General features: G+C 36.8%; 1 protein-coding gene across 3 annotated transcripts in view; it reads left to right on the top strand.

Annotated features, from left to right (window-relative positions):
- CPED1 (cadherin like and PC-esterase domain containing 1) overlaps nucleotides 1-24,116 on the top strand; it is a 313,276-nt gene that overhangs the window by 150,706 nt on the left and 138,454 nt on the right. For 2 of the 3 annotated variants that reach the window (XM_033193920.1, XM_033193919.1), the window contains exons 15-16: nucleotides 17-206; nucleotides 1,156-1,324. In XM_033193920.1, coding sequence (XP_033049811.1) covers nucleotides 17-206; nucleotides 1,156-1,324 — 359 coding nt within the window. The remainder of the gene's footprint in view (nucleotides 1-16; nucleotides 207-1,155; nucleotides 1,325-24,116) is intronic. The other variant, XM_033193921.1, reaches the window with a different exon arrangement.

The raw sequence follows: 24,116 nt of genomic DNA, 5'->3' as shown, positions 1-24,116 counted from the left end.
GTTTTTGTTTTTTTAGCAGATAAAAACACACCATGTCATATCAAGCAGATCTTCACACATCCGCATTTGGAACTAAATCCTGACTTTAATCCAAAGATCAAAGATTATTACTCTGAAGTCCCATTTGATGTGGTAACAGTGACAATTGGAGTGGAGACTCCTGAGTGTCAGTGCAAGGTGCACCTGTACGAGCAGGCAGGGCCAAGGTATGAGGATGTTGACTGGGGCTGTGTTGAGACACCCTACTGGGAAGCAGACATTTGATGTAAACTTTGAAAGTGGTTCAGAAAGTGGTAAGATCAGTAGAAAGATTGCCAGGGTGTCAACTTTCCCCTTTTCATGTTTTTTTAAAAAGATTGGCAACCTTTGCAGCTCATCTTTGTAACAATATTTTAACAAGAAAGGATCTTGTTATATGAAATATAGAGAAGATCCATTAAGGAAAAATCTCACTTATTGTTGTCTGCATGTTTTAACATTGCTGAATATGTCAAGTTTTTGAATATTCAAAAATTGATTGCTTAAACCAATTGGTGCACAATTTGTGGACACAGTACCATGAACTTTCCCACCCTCACTGGCTTTTTTTTCCTGTTAATTCTTTTAAAAGTCAGCAACTCTTTTGTTCATAATTTTAAACAGAAGATAGAACCTTATTCTGTGCTGTGTCCATAGCAAAGAAGATACTCATGGTTCCATGCTGTAGGGAAAGAAATGTACTTGGAACCCTTGAGAGCCAAGTCTAGTAGAAAGGATTGAAGTCAGGACAACCCGGGTTCCAAACCCTGACTCTTCTATATGACTTTGAATGATGTGTTCACTAGTTCTAGGTCATGGTCTCTGTGTTTAAAATGGGAACAATCCTAGTTGTATTAAATGAGATAATGTATGACCCTGTCAGGTGGCTAATAAATATTAGTTTCCTTTGCTTTAATTTATGGGAAATATAAGTTGTCCTGAAAGAACACTCTTGGCATAGTCAAGTACTGTGAAAGAGATATTTATTTTCATATTTTAGGTTTCTTATGAAATTGTATAGACCTTTCCTGTTATTTATTCAAATAGGCATTTAGTAAATGTTGACATATGAATCAGTTTGGGCTGAATAAATTTCCCCTATTCATATTCTCTTTCTCTCTCCCTCTTTCTCTCCAGGTTTGCCAGCTACCCTCTGGGCTTAGGAATGAACAAAATCTCAATATTTGTGGTGGATGAATCTCCAGCACACGGTGAGACCCTGATCACATACAAACTCACCATCTATAGAGAAGACCGCCCAAGTCTGCCCTTATTTGAGGCCTTCACAGCATGTGGTTTTGTGCAGGTAGGTGAAGTTTACATTTGCACTTGGGTTGAATTGGAAACGATCTGTTAACCTGGGTGAAAAATGCCAAATGAAAATTATTACAAGAAATTGTGTGCTTTGAAATCGAAACTGGTCTCATTTCAAAAGAGTGAGAATCCCAGCCAGGTATCTAAGGCACCTCGTTGTGAATAATTTTAGTGTGATGGCTACTCCCTGTGCTCATTGTGTTCAGTGGACTTATTGTGGTTAATGTTCAGAATACATGTCTGAGGACTCACACTTAGTTGTGAAATCAGTTTCACATTTTCCTTTTGAATTGGGCTATTTTCCTTGGATTTGTCCCTGGATCTACTTTTGAAATTTTAAACTAGATTTAGTAGAATTTACTTCAAAGACTAAGAGGAAAATTTATGAAACTATTTTACAGATGGGATACTGGATAAATGAAACTAAATTTCCTTGGGATAGTTATATTTCACATTCACTTCTCATACAGTAATCATTTCGCACGGCTGTAGTTTCTCTTGTGAGCGACACATACCATTTTATAACCTTGTTCATTTTGGAGAAGGGTGAATGTTACCCTAACACCTTTGTTCCATGGTTTTTCCTATTTTTGCTCTTTTAAGGATCCTGTGTATAACTTTGTATGTTTCCTCATATCATATACCCCTTGCTACAGGTGATTCCAGGGAAGTAGTAATTGGTATTTTTATCACATATCTACTAATTCACTCAGAAAGTACACTTGCAAATATATCATGTCAAATTAAATGTTACTGGGAGCTTTGAAGAATAGATGGTTAGTAAAAGAGAGGTATTGCTGACTGGTCCTTGATAGATAGTATGGTTACCATGTTGTTTTCATAAATGTAACAGCCAGACACAGTAATCACCCCGCCACTGTCTTACCTGTTTCCAAGAGCTTTAAAAATCTCAGGGGTTGGTATAACTTTTATTTTTTAAGGAAAACTGATCACTAATTTAGGACTTACCACTAAATCAAATGGAATTTCACATTGGTCTGAAGATTCGTTCAAAGAAAGACAAAGATGTTATTCTCCAAGATATTAATAAGCATACTTAACAAAGAGTAGAATAGAGTTCCATGGTCAAATAAACCCACTGGTTGGTGAAACAATAAGCTAAACAAAGTTAAGTAGATGTCTTTACTATAGGACTTATCTGAACCTCTAATATACTAATTTAAATAGTGATTCATTTATAGTATGGAAAATATATAGTGTGCTCCATTTCCAAACTTATCTGATACGGTTTTAATAGAATAGCTATTAATATATTTTTGTGGGATAGATTTGAGGACACACTGGTCTACACTATGGAGAAGACTTTAAAATATGTTCCTCTCAGGTTTTGACCTTTCAATTTGCTTTATTTGGATTGCTGTCTCAACCTGCTTCTGAATTGAAGGACAAATAATATAGCCACACCATTAATAAATAAACAAAAACTTAGAGGGAGGTGTGCTTTTGTATATTTGTGTATGTTTATGTGTGTATAATTATTTCTAAAGTAAATATTCTTACCCTTTTTGGTGGAGCATAGTTTTTTTTCATACATTGCTGGGAGAAGTGTGAAATGTTTGACCACTTTGGAGAACTTTGGCAGTATCCACCAAAGCTAAATATATATAAATGACTCAGCAGTCCTGCTAGCTATACACCTAAGATAAAGGAAGTCATATGCCCATGAAAAGACACACATACACAAAATCTTCATATTGGTTTTATTCATAGTAGCTAAAAGCTGAAAATAATTCAGTAAGAAAGGAAAAAACCTTGGGAGGCTGAGGCGGGCGGATCACGACGTTAGGAGATCGAGACCATCCTGGCTAACACGGTGAAACCCCGTCTCTACTAAAAATACAAAAAATTAGCCAGGTGTGGTGGCGGGCGCCTGTAGTCCCAGCTACTCGGAAGCTGAGGCGGGAGAATGGCATGAACCCAGGAGGCGGAGCTTGCAGTGAGCCGAGATTGCGCCACTGCACTCCAGCCTGGGCGACACAGCGAGACTCTGTCTCAAAAAAAAAAGAAAGGAAAAAAATCCAATATTATGCTATTGGGCCATTAAAAATAAATGAAGTACGGATACACACAAATATGAAAGAATCTTCAAAACCTTGCATTCAGAAAAACAAGTCAGACATCAATAATGAATGCTAGCAAGGATGTGGAGAAAAGGGAACCCTTGTACTCTGTTGGTGGGAAAATAAATTAGTACAGCCACTATGGAGAACAGTATCGAGGTTTCTCAAAAAGCTAAAAATACAACTACTGTATAATTCAGCAATCCCACTGCTGAGTATATTTCCAAAATAAGGGAAATCAGTATATTGAAGAGATAACTGCATTCCCGTGTTTGTTGCAGCATTATTCACAATAGCCAAGATATGGAATCAACTTAAGTGTCCATCAGTGGATGAATGGATAAAGAAAATGTGGTACATGTATACAATGGTGTATTATTCAGCCATAAAAAATGAAATCCTATCATTTGTAACTGCATGGATAAAACTGGAGGATATTATATTAAGTGAAATAAGTCAGGAACAAAAAGACAAATATTGCATGTTCTCAGTCATATGTGGGAGCTAAAGACAAGTGGATATCATGGAGATAAAGAATAGAATGCTGCTTAACCATAGGCTGAGTAGGGCAGTGGAGAGGGTGGGATGAAGAGCAGATGTTAATGGGCACAAAAAAACACAAATAGAAGGAATAAAGTCTAACATTCAATAGTATAACAGGGCAACTGTAGTTAGCAGTAATTCATGGTATATTTCAAAACAACTAGAGGAGTGGAATTGGAATGTTCCTAACACAAAGAAATGACAAATACTTGAGGTGATAGATATCCCAATTACTCTGATTTGATCATTACACATTGTATACTTGTATCAAAATATCACATGTATCCCATAAATATTTATTAGTACAACTATTAGGTATCCACAACAATTAAAAAAATTTAAAAGAAGCCAGATATATAAAGAAATACTGTATTTCACTTATATGAAGTTCAAGAATAAGCAAAACTAATCTATGTTTATAGAAGTCAGAATAGCAGTTACCTAGAAGGTATGGGTACCACTAAGCATGAGAGAACTTTTTGGGCAAATGTCCTATATCTTAATCTGGGTGGTGGTTACATATATAGCTAGGTGTTATATAGATAAAAATTTAATTGTACACTTAAGATTTTTGCAATCTACTGTTTAAAATTATATAATATATAAAATATGCATGTGTATTTGTGTGTATATGTATAAAATTTTGTATACCCTCAACAAATTAAGAAAAAAGATTGGTGGGAAAGATATATATTCCTTTCTTCCATGACTTGTTTCTCCAATGTTGTATTGATCAGAAACAAGTTAATTATCATGCCATTACCTGTACCCTAGAACTTAAAGTATAATAATACAAAAAAAAGAATAGATTATGTCAGAAAAATGTTAGTATATTATCAAGAAAAATATTAGAAAACTCTTGTGGGATGAATCCTACAAATGATTGCAGAAAAGTATGTTGGTAATTTATAAGAATCATTTCCACAAGGTCTTAATTTAAAGTTTATGTGTGGTCCCACAGTAAGTATTCTATTTTATAACATGGAAAACTATCTGATAAGCACTAGTACTTTTTAGAAAGTGTCAAATGAGTGAACAGAAAAATGTGGCATGAATAATGTGGACTGCTTTAGATACTTTACTGGGCACAAGTGGCTTCATGAGCTGGGGGAAGTCAACAGCAGGGGTAAAATGTTCTCACCATAGATTCCACTTAAAATTCTAACCCATAGACTTTTCTATTATTTCTCTTTTATATTTAATCTCATTAGTGTGTTTAGGTTTCAAATTAATAGCTAAGCAGATATACATCATGAGACTTACAAATTTTTAGTTTTCCAAGCTGTCCTTTTTTTGTTTTGTTTTGTTTTGTTTTCTGTCAGCAACCACAGTGTCCTCACAATATTTGTAGGGTTGAAATCTAGAGTCAAACTATTACAGTTTAAATGACAAGCTGTTCCATTTGAATCCCCAAAGCCTATGCAGGCAAATCTAAAGGAAAATGAACTAAACTTTCATTACATTTTATTTATAGATCAAAGGGAAAAATTATAATTTCTCCCTACATTTCAAATTAGATTTTGGCCTAATGAACCCCATTATTAAATTTTAAGTAAACAGTCTGTTAATCTGTTTGTGCTGCTCTAACAAAATACTTGAGACTAGGTAGTTTATAAAGAACAGAAATTTATTTCCTTTAGTTGTGGCGTCTGGGAAGTCCAAAAATCAAAGCACTGGCCTTTGGTGTCTGGTGAGGTTCTTCATGAAGCATCCTCACACGGTGGAAGGGGGAAATGAGCAAAAAGGGAAAATTCTATGTCCTCAAATGGGGAAAGATGCAAAGCGCAGCAAAAGGGTCTAAAGTAGTTCCCTCCAGCATTTTTATAAGGCACTAATCCATTTATGAGAGTGGAACTGTCATGATTTAATCTTAATACCATCACAATGGGGATTAAATTTCAACACATGAATTTTGGGGACATTCAAGCTACAACACACTTAAAAGACTATCCACTTCCAAATAACCAAAGAAGAAGAAACCAATTTAAGATTAATCAAGCCTCCTAATTTCTCCTTCCCCTATTCTCTTACCTTCAGAGCATCGACTCTGCATGTTACCGTTTTGCCAAAAGACTAACATGGCAGAGTAAGCAAAGATAAAGCATACCAGTCAATTAAAAAATCAATTTCAACAACATTTTGATAGCTAGTAAGATAATTTGATTAATTTATTAATAGACATTTTATCAAACGTTGTTAAGTACCTACTTAGCCATAATGAACTATTTGAGTTTATTTAATGTCTATATTTTAATTATTCTTATGCTAATTAGAATTTGTATATGATTGTCCCAGAGACAGCTCTTAATTTAATTAGCTCTTAGTTTAGTTATTACCAGTGAAGGAGAAAGAGTTAATTTACATAATATATAACCAGATTGGGACTAGAGTTTCTCAATCTCAGCACTATTGACATTTGAAGCTGGATATTTCTTTGTTCCAGAGAAGTTATTCTCTTTATTGTGGGATGTTTGGCAGCACTCTTGGCCTCTATCCGCTAGATTCCTGTAGCAACCCCCCTCCCCAAGATGTGTCAACCAAAAATGTCTTCAGACATTGCCAAATGTCTCTTGAGGGACAAAGTCAACTGTGATTGAGAATCACTGGTTTAGACAAGTGGGTTTCTGTTTTTCAACTGTCCTATGTGTTTACTAGGAGTGTGAATAATTTGTGAGTAATCCTTCAATGTTGTATGTTGGAGAATCATTCTTATCTTTCATCTTTGTATTTTAAATCATTTCTGCACACAGTGATACTATTCTGACAGCTCTTTATTCTATTCGTTAATCTGCCTTCTTTTCTGTCCAGTGTAATTATTACAATCAGAAACGTGCATTCGATTACAGAAAAGATTGTTAATAAAACACAAAACATCATATAATATAATGAGTCTGTTATTTCATTTTGATTTACCCATAAACAGTATAATGTTTTGCTGTTAGGAAGACAGATTTAGAAATTAATAAACTGTTATTGCGGCTAGAATATGTCATGTTTAGGAATTAATAAACTACACTTATGTTATAAGAAAATTTCTGTACACATAGGGGAGCATTTCTTTTAATTTCCCTTTCCAAATCAAAAAATTTTGACATGGAGAACAATATAATATTCACACAAGTTGATTTGTACAGATGATCTATGGTGTCATATTTATTTTGCCGTCAAAATGTTGCACCAGAATAGAGTCATAAACAAAAGCTACAGAAAGGTTATACACAGGAGAAGCCTGGAGACTACGTTTCACAGATCTGTTTGAAACAGCTTTCGTTTTAAAACAGATAATACCAAGAAAGGAGAAAATCATATTTTAAAAATTCTCTAGCATTTAGCTACACATTTGAAACTGGCATTTCATGACTTATTTTTAAAAAATCAATTAGCCATCTAGTTTCTGAGATATTAAATGATGTGTGAATGACTTCAGTTATGATATTTTGGAATTGTTTATAACTCATTTATTTTTTGTACCCTTCCAACACCATAGAGGCTATTATAAAATAGCTCAAGTGATAGGTATCTAATAGCAAATATCCATAATAAGAGAATAGGGAGTGCATTTATCAATAATCATTTAATAAAAACCTATGAGTTTCCAAAGTTGTACTGACAATTAAATACCGATTTTTAATGGTTATTAGTTACCTTGCCTACTTCAACTTACCACAGGAATATGATTTCATTTTTTAACAATACAATATGTGCTATAGTGAAATGCTCTCAACTAGTAATGCTTATTAAGTACCCACTTTGTTCTGAGAAATGTGCTGTGTGCTACAGGGGAATACAATAGCAGCAGCAGCAGCAGCCGAGGTAATAAGTGTAGCAGCAATGCAGCATTTGTAGAACTTTTGTTATGTGCCAGGCATTACGTTAGGCACTTTACCTTCTTGCCTTATTTAATGTTTACCCCAAACTTGAATATAGGTGATTTTTAATCCTCCTGTTATTTTTTAACATATGGAGAAACTAAGGCTTTAGAAAGGTTAGAAATCTTGTCAACCCTTTCTATGAGATAGATCATTAGTAAAGGTGGGGTTTGAATATGGGTCTTGCTGACTTCAAATCGAGGAAGAAGGATAGAGAGCAACTAAAGAAATAGGAGCAGATAATATGGAAGATTGCAGACAGGAAGAACTTGTTGGGAATTGGGGAACAGAGATAAGAACCGGTTGGGAGTTAGAAATGAGATTGAGTGGACTGAGCTGCTCCATAGATTGTATTCCTGATGTTTGTGGGTCCTAGTCACTTTTGCCTTTGTAGACCCTTTGTTCCAATAAATAAATAAATATTACATTTTACAATAGTGTTGATATAAAGACAAATATATTTATATTACAGATGTAGACTACCTTCTCTGACTGAAAAGTTTTTTTTTCTGCTTTTAAAGAAAATAAAAATTTGGGGGCCTCTAAAAATTTCACATGCTGTACGTACTGTGGTTGCTGTGCCTAATAGAGAAGTTGGTTCTATTCTCCCGTTTCACTCTAAGAGATCTTTAGCAGTGGCACCTACTTCAATATCAAATGACCTGGGCTGTCGGCATCCTTTCAAGTCTTGTTAAGTGCCCTTGATTTAAATGCATAACATTTGCAGGTATTTCAGATTATTTGTCCATGGCCGGAGCCATCCTTTACCAGTGAGCCATCCTATACCATCATTTACCAAGAGCCCACAAAGCACCTAGGGAAGCAAAATGTTATTTTCATGAGCAGCAGGTGCACAGAGACATTCTGAATTCATAGACCTCCCCAGTGGCCAGGAAGCATTTGCATACATCCAAAGCTTGGGAGGTTTTGTTTAACATTCAGTTTTCTTATAAAGCAAGCAAAGATCAGAGTAGCATGTTCTTTCAATCATGATCTGTTTCAGTACTTATATAAATTACCTTTTGTGTTGATGAAAAAGAGTCATGTTAAACACTCACCTCATGAGGTCATGCCACTTATGATTGATAGATTATCATTTAAATAAAAACTTTTGCTCAGCACATTTGTTTTGCATGTTTCTCCAACTCACATCTGCTTCCTCTACTAGAAGAAGCAAACTTTTGCTACCCAGCGGAACAGCAGGGCCAATACAACGTGCAGGAGAATTGGGTCTTCCTGGCTTCTGACAGCATCCAGAGAAGTTTCTCTAAGTACTGCCTTCTTCAATATTCCATCATTGTTGCTTCAAGTTTATGTTTTGACATTATAAGAATTTGTCTTCTGATTTCTGAACTGGACATAGAAATAGAAAGGAACCCTGAGAGTATTTTTCCTAAAATATTCTGCTTGAGTAGCTGGATTTCCAATGTGACATTTGAAATGTTGAAAGAGGCTGTGGCTAAAAGAGAAGTAGAGGGAACCTCTTTTTGATAATGCCAGTCCCTGATGCCCATGTCTTTATGGGCTTTAATTGCTCCAAAATTTTATCTTTTATCTCTCTTTCTACATTTCCTTCCCCATTTTACAAGCCAAACTAACTCAAGCAAAGGTATATACCAGCATAGCGAGGATGGTGGTGAGAGAAGAGATCTTAGGTACAAGGTTAGGCATTTTGTTTTCATAATTTCAGCTTTTATTTTAGATTCGGGGGAACCTGTGCAGGTTTCTTACATGAGTATGTTGTGTGATACTGAGGTTTGGGGTACAATTGAACCCATCACCCAGGTAGTGAGCATAGTACCAAAGAGGTAGTTTTTCAACCCTTGCCTCCCTCCCTTTCTCCTCCATTTAGTATTGTCTGTCATTGCCATCTTCATGTCCAAATGTTTAGCTCCCACTTACAAGTGAGAATATGTGGTATTTGGTTTTTTGTTCCTGCATCAATTCCCTTAGGATGATAGCCTCCAGCTGGACCCATGTTGCTGCAAAGGACATGATTTCATTCTTTTTTATGGCTGTGTAGTGTTCCACATGGTGTATATGTACCACATGTTCTTTATCCATTTCACTGTAGATGTGCATCTAGGTTGATTCCATGTCTTTGCTGTTGTGAATAGCACTGTGATGAACATACAACTGCATGTGTCTTTTTGGTAGAATGATTTTTCTTTTGGATATATGTCTAGTAATTTTATTGTTAGGTCAATTGGTAATTTTGTTTTAACATCTTTAAGAAATCTCCAAACTGTCTTCCACAGTGGCTGAGCTAATTTACACTCCCACCAACAGGATAAGTATTTCCTTTTCTCTGCAGCCTCAGGTTGGGCATTTTTATAAGTCCTTTTCCCACAGCCAAACCAAGTCTAAAACTATTATTATTATTATTATTATTATTTGAGATGGAGTCTCACTCTGTCACCCAGGCTGGAGTGCAATGGCACAGTCTTGGCTCACTGCAACCTCCACCTCCTGGGGTCAAGCGATTCTCCTGCTTCAGCCTCTCAAGTAGCTGGGATGACAGGCCCCTGCCACCACACCTGGCTAATTTTTGTAATTGTAGTAGAGACAGGGGTTTGCCATGTTGGCCAGGCTGGTCTCAAACTCCTGACCTTGTGATCTGCCCACCTCGGCCTCCCAAAGTGCTGGGATTACAGGCGTGAGCCACAGTGCCTGACCAATTTATTATTTTTTTAAAGATATTTTTGGCTTTATCAAACAACAAAGTTTGGTTCTATATAGTATAAGTTAAAGCAAATGATTCATCTGGGCCAGTGGTTCTTAACATTTTGGAGGAGACAATGTGCCTCTTAGAATATCTGATGAAACTTTTGACCCTTCGTCTCAAGAAATAATGTACATATATATGCCCAATGCTGTATACAATGTCAGAGGTATGAAAAGTCCCAGGTAAAAATTCCTATCCTAGTAACTCACAATCTGAAGCAAAGTATTACTAGCAGTGACACACATAATAAGGATAGTTTCATTTCTGGCGTAAAATATACATGATTATAATTCAGTTTATTGAGGACCTGCTTTGTTCCAGCAACTGCACCATTTATACACATTGTTTCATTTGTAGTTTTAATGATAAGGAAATTAGTGTCTATTTAACAATATAACATTTGGGAATCGTGTGCTTTTTCAATGATCTGTATTAGCACAATCTGAATCAGCAATTGTTATATTTCTCAAAGCAAATTGCCATCAAATCTTATATTTGCCTTAGAAATAAATATCCATAAAGGGCTACTAGCCCTCGCTGTCTTCTTACAGACTCACAAAGTGGTTATGAGATGTAGGCAATGGTGCTCCTGAAAACCCAGAGAAATTGAACAGTATATCATTTGGACTATTTATATTGTCCTCGTTAGTTAAAGCCATTGGTGTGATTTCTTTTAGCAGGCTATAACAAATTGTTTTTTGTTCAAAGAAAGGTTGGCCCAGTGTTTCAATTAGGTAATGCTGAGAAAATTTCCACATGCATTTGACTAACTGTGACATTTCCTTCAATAGGGATGTGTTGTAGGAACAGGAATGGGGGATGGAGTATTCCTTGCAGATGGTTTCACTGATTGCAGAACTAACTACAGGCTGGTTTGATATATGTTCGCTGAAGACAGAATTAGGACACTTTACCACCTGACATATTTAACTTCTTTTGAAAATGATGCTAATTTGTCTTTTTTTCTTTTTCACCCACACCCTTTTATAGGCAGGACTGATGAGTTTAAAACATTGAGCATGACTTCATTCTTCAAAGCAGAGCAGGCCCCTACCCAGTGCCCTCCAGCTCTCAGGACCTCATTCTTTAGCAATGTGGTACAGACGTTCCCTGTGTTTGCTGGGTTTTTACCTCCTCCACATCCCCCAGCTCCCCACCCCTCCACATGCTTGAAGATGATCTTTCCAGACCTAATGGTTTGGAAAATAAATGTTGCATGTGGGCTTCTTGACCTGACAAATTATTTTAAAATTAAATTCTTGAGAAAATTAAGAGACCCAGGTTTCAAAGGTTTAAGAAATAACGGAGAGGGAGACATTTTCTTTGAGTGAAATAATCCCTCTTAAATACTTTGATCAAAATACTATTTATATTGTCTAGATTTGAGTCACAGCTCAACCCTTACTTGTCAGAGACTTTGGACAATTTCTCATCTGTCATACATGGATAGTAATGATACTGATGCTCTAAGGGAGTTTTTAAGGAAAAATTGAGTTAATATTGTGAAGATCTTGGAACAGTGCCTGGGCACATAAAGAGTCCAGTATCCATGTTTGCAAAATATATATTTTAAAAGAGATAAATAAGTACGTCTTCAGGTTGGCGTAAGAGGAAAGTTTAAAATATCAAATTTTATTTTTCCATTGAAGTCTAGTAAAATGTATTGGAGATTTTCAAATTTCTTATATTTAAGTTTAGATTTAATAAGATGCAAAAATATGAAGGACTTTGCAGCATGAATCACCTGTGCTAAATTGCACAGTACATTTTTGTAATGAATGTGATTACAAACATTTCAGAATTGAGTATAAATTTTGCCTTAAACATGTATTTTAATTTTGACAGTTGCATGATTAATGGTGAATTTAATGTTAATAGCAGTCTCAGCTGAGAGACTGGGAATTCAAGAATTATTTAACAGTAAGAGAGAAAATATTTCTTTGTTGAAACCAGAAACATCTTTCACAGATTTCATTTGGTAGATTCCATTAAGGATAAGGATGAGGGGATCAATGTTCTCTGTGCTGTTTTAATAAATTAGTAGCAAAGGATAAAGATATTACCTATGTTTTATCAGGAATGAGGCATAACCGTAATTAATTTAATTATTTTGTATCTATAATCTCTAAAAAATACTAGTATTCTAAAAGACTATAAACTTGTTCATATATTATAATAAACTAAGTGAGAAAATGTGTCTTAGGCTACATGATTTCAACAAAAACTGCTAAACTCTTCCTCACTTTTTTGAAACCAGATTTTATTCCAAATGACTTTTAGATATTTCCCAAATGCTAATACATCTTCACAGATTAGAGAATTATCCCTCCTGAAAAGATTGAGATGCATTGCATCTGATAATTATTTAGCACTTATTGTGTGCTAGGTTCTATTCTAATTGTTTTCCACTTACTAACTCAACTCTCAAAACTAAACCAAACACTTAAAAGATAGATACTTTAATAATTCCCATTTCACAGATGGAGAAATGGAGGCACAATGAACTTGCCAAGGTCACATAGCTTGTAAGTAGCAGAAACCATTTTTGAACCCAGACATCCTGGTTCCAGAGCACTGCTAATTACAAGCTGTAAGCCACTCTATGATATACCAAAACAAGATTGTTAAAGTAAGTACAGGTGACCATTGCATAACACAGGATTCCATTACATGGATAACTTGCAAGCGGATTTTTTAAAATAAATATATTGAAAACATTTTTGAAGATTTTGAGACAATTTGAAAAAACTCACAATCCGTCTGGCCTAGAATCATCAAAAAGTAAGAAAAAGTTAGATATGTCATTAATACATAAAACGTGTAGATCCTAGTCTATTTTATCACTTACTACCATGAAACATATACAAATCTGTTATACAAAGTTAAAATGTATCAAAATATACCAAACCCTTATAGACCATACATGGTGCCATTCCCAGTCCAGAGAAATATAAACAACTGTGAAGATGAAGTATTAAATCAAAACTGCATAGAACGAACTGTACTATGTACTGTGCTACTGTAATAATTTTGTAGCGGGTTATTGCAGTGAGCTCAAGTGTTGCAAGTATCCATGTAAGACATCAACTGACACTAATCATCTCCATATGAGGAGTTTAACTCTCCAGTAAATTGTGCATCACAGTAAAAAGTGATCTCTCTTTCTTTCTAACTTGGATGCCCTTTATTTCTTTCTCTTGCCTAATTGCTGAGACCAGGACTTCCAGAATTACATTAAATAAAAGTGGTAAAAGTGGGCATCCTTGTCTTGTTCTAGTCCTTAGAGAAAAGGCCTTTAAATTTTCTGTTCAGTACAATGTTAGCTGTGGGCTTGTCATACATGGTCTTGATTATTTTGAGGTATATTCATTCTATATACATTTTGATAAGGATTTTTATCATAAAAAGATGTTGATTTTTTTATTTTTTATTTTATTTTTATTTATTTATTTATTTTTTTGAGACAGAGTCTTGTTCTGTCACCAGGCTGTGGAACAGTGGTGCAATCTTGGCTCACTACAACCTCCAGCTCCCTGGTTCAAGAGATTCTCCTGAGTCAGCCTCCTCAGTAGCTGGGATTACAGGCACGCACCACCACGCCCAGCTAATTTTTGTATTTTTAATAGAGACAGGTTTTCAGCATGTTGGCCAGGATGGTCTCGATCTCCTGACCTCGTGATCCTCCCGCCTTGGCCTCCCAAAGTGCTGGGATTACAGGCATGAGCCACTGCGCCCAGCCTAGAGATGTTGAATTTTATCAAATGCTTTTTCAGCATTGAAATAATATGTTTTTCATTCTTGATTATGTTAATATAATGTATCATGTTTATTGATTTGTGTTCACAGACAACATGATCTTATACCTAGAAAATCCTAAATACTCTTATCAAAAAACTTACGTTGATAAAGAAGTTCAGTTACGTTGCAGGGTACAAAATCAACATAAAAAAATCAATGGCATTTGTATATGCCAACAGCAAACAACCTGAAAAGGAAATCAAGAAGGCAACCCCATTTATAACAGCTACAAAAAAATATAACGTAACTAGGAATCAATCTAAAGAAATGAAAGATCTGTACAAGGAAAACTATAAAACTCTGATAAAGGAGGTCACAAAAAAATGGAAAGACATTCCATGCTCGTGGATTGGAGGAATTAATATTGTTAAAATTACAATATTTCCCAAAACAATTTACAGATTCAATGTAATCCCAATTAAAATATCAATGACATTCTTCACAGAAATAGAGAAACAATCCTAAAATGTGTATGAAACCAAAAAGGATTCTGAATAGCCAAAGAAATACTTGGTAAAAGGAACAAAACTGGAGACATCACACTACATGACTTCAAAATTAACTACAAAGCTATAGTAACAAACACATCATAATACTGGTGTAAAAACATACGTGTAGACCAATGGAGCAGAATAGAAAACCCAACTATAATCCATGCATTTACAGCCAATTCACTTTCACTTAAGATGCCACGAACATATAATGGGAAAAAGGACAGTCTTTTCAATAAATGGTGCTGGGAAAACTGGATAACTCTCTGCAGACAAATAAAACCAGACCCCTCTTTCTCATAAACAAAAATCAAAATGCATTAAAGGCTTAAATCTGAAATCTGAAACTATAAAACTAGCAGAAGAAAAAATTGGAAAAGTGCTCCAGAAAATTAGTCTGAGCAAAGATTTTTTGTATAAGACCTTAAAACCCCAGACAACCAAAGCAAAATTAGACAATCAGGATTGCATCAAGCTAAAAAGCTTCTGCACAGCAAAGAAAACAATCAACAAAGAGAAGAGATAACCTACAAAATGGGAGAAACTCCTTGCAAAGTGTCCATATAACAAGGATTCAATAGCTAAAATATGTAAGGAACTCAAACAGCTCAACAGCAAAAAAAAAAAAAATATGATTTTAAAATGAGTAAAAGATCAGAAAAGACATTTCTCAAAAGAAGACATACAAATGGCCAACAAGGATGTGAAAAAATGTTCAACATACTAACCATGAGAGAAATTCAAATCAAAATCACAATGGCATATTACTGCAATTAAAATGGCTTTTTTTTTTTTTTGAAAAAGTTAAAATATTTTACTGGGCATTTAAAGATGCTCAAATGTGAATTCTAAACAGGGATGTTATCTTACTGAACTTTGAGTATTTAAATTGTAGCATCTCAGATACTCACATGGATGGACTGCTTCCTCTACTCCTCCAGATGTCTGGGTAAAATCTGTCCATCCTTTTTTTTTTTTTTTTTATTTTTATTTTTTATTATACTTTAAGTTCTAGGGTACATGTGCATAACGTGCAGGTTTGTTACATATGTCTACTTGTGCCATGTTGGTGTGCTGCACCCATCAACTCGTCAGCACCCATCAATTCGTCATTTATATCAGATATAACTCCCAATGCAATCCCCCCTCCCCCCTCCCCATGATAGGCCCCAATGTGTGATGTTCCCCTTCCCGAGTCCAAGTGATCTCATTGTTCAGTTCCCACCTATGAGTGAGAACATGCGGTGTTTGGTTTTCTGTTCTTGTGATAGTTTGCTAAGAATGATGGTTTCCAGCTGCATCCATGTCCCTACAAAGGACGCAAACTCATCCTTTTTTATGGCTGCATAATATTCCATGGTGTATACGTGCCACATTTTCTTAATCCAGTCTGTCACAGATGGACATCTGGGTTGATTCCAAGTCTTTGCTATTGTGAATAGTGCCGCAGTAAACATACGTGTGCATGTGTCTTTATAGCAGCATGATTTATAATCCTTTGGGTATATACCCAGTAGTGGGATGGCTGGGTCATATGGTACATCTAGATCTAGATCCTTGAGGAATCGCCATACTGTTTTCCATACTGGTTGAACTAGTTTACAATCCCACCAACAGTGTAAAAGTGTTCCTATTTCTCCACATCCTCTCCAGCACCTGTTGTTTCCTGACTTTTTAATGATTGCCATTCTAACTGGTGTGAGATGGTATCTCATTGTGGTTTTGATTTGCATTTCTCTGATGGCCAGTGATGATGAGCATTTTTTCATGTGTCTGTTGGCTGTAGGAATGTCTTCTTTTGAGAAATATCTATTCATATCCTTTGCCCACTTTTTGATGGGGTTTTTTTTTCTTATAAATTTGTTTGAGTTCTTTGTAGATTCTGGATATTAGCCCTTTGTCAGATGAGTAGGTTGCAAAAATCTTCTCCCATTCTGTAGGTTGCCTGTTCACTCTGATGGTAGTATCTTTTGCTGTGCAGAAGCTCTTTAGTTTAATCATATCCCATTTGTCAATTTTGGCTTTTGCTGCCATTGCTTTTGGTGTTTTAGACATGAAGTCCTTGCCCATGCCTATGTCCTGAATGGTACTACCTAGGTTTTCTTCTAGGGTTTTTATGGTATTAGGTCTAACATTTAAGCCTCTAATCCATCTTGAATTAATTTTCGTATGAGGAGTAAGGAAAGGATCCAGTTTCAGCTTTCTACTTATGGCTAGCCAATTTTCCCAGCACCATTTATTAAATAGGGAGTCCTTTCCCCATTTCTTGTTTCTCTCAGGTTTGTCAAAGATCAGATGGCTGTAGATGTGTGGTATTATTTCTGAGGACTCTGTTCTGTTCCATTGGTCTATATCTCTGTTGTGGTACCAGTACCATGCTGTTTTGGTTACTGTAGCCTTGTAGTATAGTTTGAGAGTACAGTTTTTTTTGGTTGGTAGGCTATTAATTATTGCCTCAATTTCAGAGCCTGCTATTGGTCTATTCAGGGATTCAACTTCTTCCTGGTTTAGTCTTGGAAGAGTGTAAGTGTCCAGGAAATTATCCATTTCTTCTAGATTTTCTAGTTGATTTGCGTAGAGGTGTTTATAGTATTCTCTGATGGTAGTTTGTATTTCTGTGGGGTCGGTGGTGATATCCCCTTTATCATTTTTTATTGCATCTATTTGATTCTTCTCTCTTTTCTTCTTTATTAGTCTTGCTAGTGGTCTGTCAATTTTGTTGATTTTTTTCAAAAAACCAACTCCTGGATTCATTGATTTTTTGGAGGGTTTTTTGTGTCTCTATCTCCTTCAGTTCTGCTCTGATCTTAGTTATTTCTTGCCTTCTGCTAGCTTTTGAATGTGTTTGCTCTTGCTTCTCCAGTTCTTTTAATTGTGATGTTAGAGTGTCAATTTTAGATCCTTCCAGCTTTCTCTTGTGGGCATTTAGTGCTATAAATTTCCCTCTACACACTGCTTTAAATGTGTCCCAGAGATTCTGGTATGTTGTATCTTTGTTCTCATTGGTTTCGAAGAACATCTTTATTTCTGCTTTCATTTCGTTATGTACCCAGTAGTCATTCAGGAGCAGGTTGTTCAGTTTCCATGTAGTTGAGCGGTTTTGATTGAGTTTCTTAGTCCTGAGTTCTAGTTTGATTGCACTGTGGTCTGAGAGACAGTTTGTTATAATTTCTGTTCTTGTACATTTGCTGAGGAGTGCTTTACTTCCAATTATGTGGTCAATTTTGGAATAAGTGCGATGTGGTGCTGAGAAGAATGTATATTCTGTTGATTTGGGGTGGAGAGTTCTATAGATGTCTATTAGGTCCGTTTGGTGCAGAGATGAGTTCAATTCCTGGATATCCTTGTTAACTTTCTGTCTCATTGATCTGTCTAATGTTGACAGTGGAGTGTTGAAGTCTCTCATTATTATTGTATGGGAGTCCAAGTCTCTTTGTAAGTCTCTAAGGACTTGCTTTATGAATTTGGGTGCTCCTGTATTGGGTGCATATATATTTAGGATAGTTAGCTCTTCCTGTTGAATTGATCCCTTTACCATGATGTAATGGCCTTCTTTGTCTCTTTTGATCTTTGATGGTTTAAAGTCTGTTTTATCAGAGACTAGGATTGCAACCCCTGCTTTTTTTTGTTCTCCATTTGCTTGGTAGATCTTCCTCCATCCCTTTATTTTGAGCCTATGTATGTCTCTGCATGTGAGATGGGTCTCCTGAATACAGCAGACTGATGGGTCTTGACTCTTTATCCAGTTTGCCAGTCTGTATCTTTTAATTGGAGCATTTAGTCCATTAACATTTAGGGTTAATATTGTTATGTGTGACCTTGATCCTGCCATTATGATATTAACTGGTTATTTTGCTCGTTAGTTGATGCAGTTTCTTCCTAGCCTCGATGGTCTTTACATTTTGGCATGTTTTTGCAATGGCTGATATCGGTTGTTCCTTTCCATGTTTAGGGCTTCCTTCAGGGTCTCTTGTAAGGCAGGCCTGGTGGTGACAAAATCTCTAAGCATTTGCTTATCTGTAAAGGATTTTATTTCTCCTTCACTTATGAAACTTAGTTTGGCTGGATATGAAATTCTGGGTTGAAAATTCTTTTCTTTAAGAATGTTGAATATTGGCCCCCACTCTCTTCTGGCTTGTAGAGTTTCTGCCGAGAGGTCTGCTGTTAGTCTGATGGGCTTCCCTTTGTGGGTAACCCGACCTTTCTCTCTGGCTGCCCTTAAGATTTTTTCCTTCATTTCAACTTTGGTGAATCTGGCAATTATGTGTCTTGGAGTTGCTCTTCTCGAGGAGTATCTTTGTGGTGTTCTCTGTATTTCCTGAATTTGAATGTTGGCCTGCCCTACCAGGTTGGGGAAGTTCTCTTGGATGATATCCTGAAGAGTGTTTTCCAACTTGGTTCCATTTTTCCCCTCACTTTCAGGCACCCCAATCAGACGTAGATTTGGTCTTTTTACATAATCCCATACTTCTTGCAGGCTTTGTTCATTTCTTTTTCTTCTTTTTTCTTTAGGTTTCTCTTCTCGCTTCATTTCATTCATTTGATCCTCAATCGCTGATACTCTTTCTTCCAGTTGATCGAGTCGGTTACTGAAGCTTGTGGATTTGTCATGTATTTCTCGTGTCATGGTTTTCATCTCTGTCATTTCGTTTATGACCTTCTCTGCATTAATTATTCTAGCTATCAATTCTTCCACTCTTTTTTCAAGATTTTTAGTTTCTTTGCGCTGCGTACGTAATTCCTCCTTTAGCTCTGAGAAGTTTGACGGACTGAAGCCTTCTTCTCTCATCTCGTCAAAGTCATTCTCTGACCAGCTTTGATCTGTTGCTGGCGATGAGCTGCGCTCCTTTGCAGGGGGAGATGCAATCTTATTTTTTGAATTTCCAGCTTTTCTGCCCTGCTTCTTCCCCATCTTTGTGGTTTTATCTGCCTCTGGTCTTTGATGCTGGTGATGTACTGATGGGGTTTTGGTATAGTTGTTCTTCCTGTTTGATAGTTTTCCTTCTGACAGTCAGGACCCTCAGCTGTAGGTCCATTGGAGATTGCTTGAGGTCCACTCCAGACCCTGTTTGCCTGGGTATCAGCAGCAGAGGTTGCAGAAGATAGAATATTGCTGAACAGCAAGTGTACCTGTCTGATTCTTACTTTGGAAGCTTCCTCTCAGGGGTGTACTCCACCGTGTGAGGTGTGGGGTGTACTCCACCGTGTGAGGTGTGGGGTGTCAGTCTGCCCCTAGTGGGGGATGTCTCCCAGTTAGGCTACTCAGGGGTCAGGGACCCACTTGAGCAGGCAGTCTGTCCGTTCTCAGATCTCAACCTCCATGTTGGGAGATCCACTGCTCTCTTCAAAGCTGTCAGACAGAGTCGTTCGGGTCTGCACAGGCCTCTGCTGCTTCCCCTGTTGTTTTTTAGCTGTGCCCTGTCCCCAGAGGTGGAGTCTACAGAGACAGGCAGGTTTCCTTGAGCTGCTGTGAGCTGCACCCAGTTCGAGCTTCCCAGCAGCTTTGTTTACCTACTTAAGCCTCAGCAATGGCAGGCGCCCCTCCCCCAGCCTCGCTGCTGCCTTGTGGTTAGATCGCAGACTGCTGTGCTAGCAATGAGGGAGGCTCCGTGGCCGTGGGACCCTCCCGGCCAGGTGTGGGTATAATCTCCTGGTGTGCCCGTTTGCTTAAAGCACAGTATTGGGGTGGGAATTACCCGATTTTCCAGGTGTTGTGTGTCTCAGTTCCCCTGGCTAGGAAAAGGGATTCCCTTCCCCCTTGCACTTCCCAGGTGAGGCAGTGCCTCGCCCTGCTTCAGCTCTCACTGGTCGGGCTGCAGCAGCTGACCAGCACCGATTGTCCGACACTCCCCAGTGACATGACCCCAGTACCTCAGTTGAAAATGCAGAAATCACCGGTCTTCTGTGTCGCTCGCGCCGGGAGTTGGAGACTGGAGCTGTTCCTATTCGGCCATCTTGCTCCGCCCCCTAAAATGGCTTTTATCAAAAAGACAATAACAGATGCGGGCAAGAATGCGGAGAAAGGGGAACTCTGGCACACTGTTAGTGGGAATGTAAATTAGAACAGTCACTATGGAGAACAGTATGGACGTTCCTCAAAAAAGTAAAAATAGAACCACCAGATGATCCATCAACCCCATTGTTGAGTATATATCCAAGAGAAAGAAAGTCAATACATATAAGAGATATTTGCACTCACCTGTTTATTGCAGTGCTATTCACAATAGCCAAGATATGGAATCAACCTAAGTGTCTGTCACAGATGATTAGATAAAGAAAACATGGTATTATACACAATGGAATATTATTCAGCCATAAAAAAGAATGAAATCCTGTAATTTGCAGCAGGATGAATGGAACTGGAGGCCATTATATTAAGTGAAATAAGCCAGGCACAGAAAGGCAAATGTTGCATGTTCACGTTCATATGTGTGAGCTAAAAAAAAATACACCTCATAAAGATTGAGAGTAGAGTGATGGTTACCAGAAGCCAGAAATGATAGGGAGAAGGAGGAGGATGGAAGGAAAAAAGAATATAACTATATTTATTACCACTGAACTGTATGCCTAAGAATAATAAAGACAGTAAATTGTATATGCATATTTTATCTAAATAAAAAAATAAAATGTGATCTCTCATGGCTCTTGCATATTTTTATTGTATTTAGTGCAATACTGTAAACTTCAATAACACCAGGGCACCCATACAAAGTGCCACCACTAATGATGCTGGAAGTGCTCCCAAGAAGCAGAGAAAAGTCATGATATAACAGACAAAGTTGAATTGCTTGATATCTGTTGTCAGTTGAATATGTGTTTATCAATTGTTTATGTTGTTAGTAAGGCTTCAAGTCAATACTTGATTTTACTTGAATACTATTGATCAAGTCAATAGTAGGTTATTAGTAATCATTTTTCTGAAGATTCGAAAGTCATACTTGGATTTTTGACTGTCTGGAGAATTGGCACCACTAACCACCACCCCTCTTCTTACCTCCTGTTGTTCAAGGGTCAACTATATGTGCTTTACATACAGTTTTGGCTCCAAGAGTTAATTTGTAGGTTATTGTTTGGAACTTGTCATTAATTTCTGGTAGGTGTACAGAAGTAAATTTACAAATGAGGTTAGGTTTTAGGTAAGCCTTTAAAAGTCCACTTAATATATGCTATCATTAATATAGTGACGGGGGCAGTCATAAGAAAGGGGTCGAGTACACCAGGGAGCCCTGCAACAATTACATGTGGGGAAAAGGTTTGAGGAGCCAACGCTGTTAATGCGGAAGATACCAGTAGAGGAGGGTGTGAGCAATGGGACGTGTTTCTAGCTGTAGGATTGACCAGTAGCTCTGTGGCTAGTAGACAGGTTCGTAGGCCATTTCTGAGTCTTGTGTTCCAATGTCACACTGAACTTTAGAGTTAGGAGGATCTTTGACATCTAACACCTCACTCTGCATATCAGTAAACCTCAGTAATTTGCCAAAGTCCACCATCAATAATTGACCAAGGTTCATTGCCAGTCAGTGGCAGAGTAAGGATGAGAACCCATGAATCAGGTATCAAACCCACTAGCAGTTTGTTGTTGTGCCTTATGTAGAAGGGCTATCGGCATCCAGACCTAGACACAGTTCCTGAGCTCCTGGAGATGAATAAAATGAGTAAAATGAATGCAGGATTGCCAGTTCACTGACAATTTACCCTTCTTATCTGAAAAAGTTCCCTATTTCTTCTTTAGAATATGCTTTAGAATACTGACTTAGTCGTTCTCTACCCTTACTGGTTAAGTCTTAATGGCATTGTCTTGATATCACAAAATGTAAAAACTGTAAAAAAATTTTTGATGAAAGGAATGCATTATATTCAGAGACAATTATAATTCATCACTTTAATAACCCTCTTTCAGTGATATCTCCAAGGATGAGACCTACATTGGTAATCTGCAAATCTTCAATAGCCAATGAGCAAATAGAAAGTAATTATTGGGTCATGGTATCAACATATAAGAGGTAATTGTTATATTAAGTTCTGCTGCTGTTTAAGGGTTTGCATGTTTGTTAGAAATTAAACAAATACATTTGACCGAGGCAATACTAGTACAGAATGAAAAAATAATGATTTGTGTAAAGCCCCCCAAATAGCCTGCACTGACTGGGCGTCTTTGACATCCTCTTTCCCATGCTAAGTCCATCTGTGATCATGATAACCCCTCAGTCTGGCATTCAGCCCTCCCTGCCAACTGGACACATGCCGCTGATGAATAGCTTCTCACCCCCTTTCATAACCAGAGCACAAATATTAGATGAATTTCCTTTGAACCTTGCTTCCTTTTAGCTCTTAACATAGTCTAGCTCCTTAGAAGAAACATTTCAGGTTCTGGGAGCCACAGAGTCCCTTATTAATCATCTTTTTTTTTTTTTTTCTGGAGGAACAAATAATAAAAGATTTTTTATATTTCTCCAAGGTAATAGATACTGTGTATCGTGATTGGAAAAGATGTCCCACTTCTTAAATATTTAATTAGAATCTGTCACTGCAGTATATGGAATATTAACCATCTAGCCCTTAAGAAGAGTACTAAGGTTTCTCTGCATAACAATAATGCTATTAATAATAAGAAACAATAGTCATTTTCTATTTGTTGCTTCTTCCAAGAACCTATTTCTTTAGACACTTTCATGTGTAACTAGCCAAACAACAGCTACTCCGTATTTAAATAACTCCATGTAATAAAATAATGTTTTCCATGTTAAGAGGAAAAATTCCAGAATGTTATATTCTTTTTAATGCCATTATCCAGTTAGGACACTTTTAACCATAATAATAATAATTTCCAGCTATCCCAAATCCTAAAAGTGCCAACACTCCCAAATATATTTTGTTACTGAAACATGTGTAAACAATTATGAATATCTAAACCATACTGGTATTGGTTTTCAAACTCTCTCCAAAACTGTAGGGAAAAAATGCCCCTAATGAGTACGTTGATAGATATATTCGACTTCAAAAGTTGCTTTTGCAGACCCAGAGAATAAAGATTTCACTTTTTATTGAGTATGTAAAAAACTGGTATAAATTTTAGATTTTAAGTTTCAGAAAGAGAAAAAGACATCTATACAATTTACTCTTCTGATTTGTAAAACTCAAGTTTATTCAAAACTGCACCAGAATCTGTGAGTGGAGAATGATCAGTTGGAGTTGAGATTATAATTTGGGGGAAATCAATGAGGGCCTCTGACTTGATCAGAAGTTTTTTGTGTACCTCTTCAAAAAATTGAATAGA

The sequence above is a fragment of the Trachypithecus francoisi genome, unplaced genomic scaffold (assembly GCF_009764315.1).
Source record: "Trachypithecus francoisi isolate TF-2019V2 unplaced genomic scaffold, Tfra_2.0 Lachesis_group4, whole genome shotgun sequence".
In the NCBI taxonomy this organism is placed as follows: Eukaryota; Metazoa; Chordata; class Mammalia; order Primates; family Cercopithecidae; genus Trachypithecus; species Trachypithecus francoisi.
This window is presented reverse-complemented; position numbering and strand designations above follow the sequence as displayed.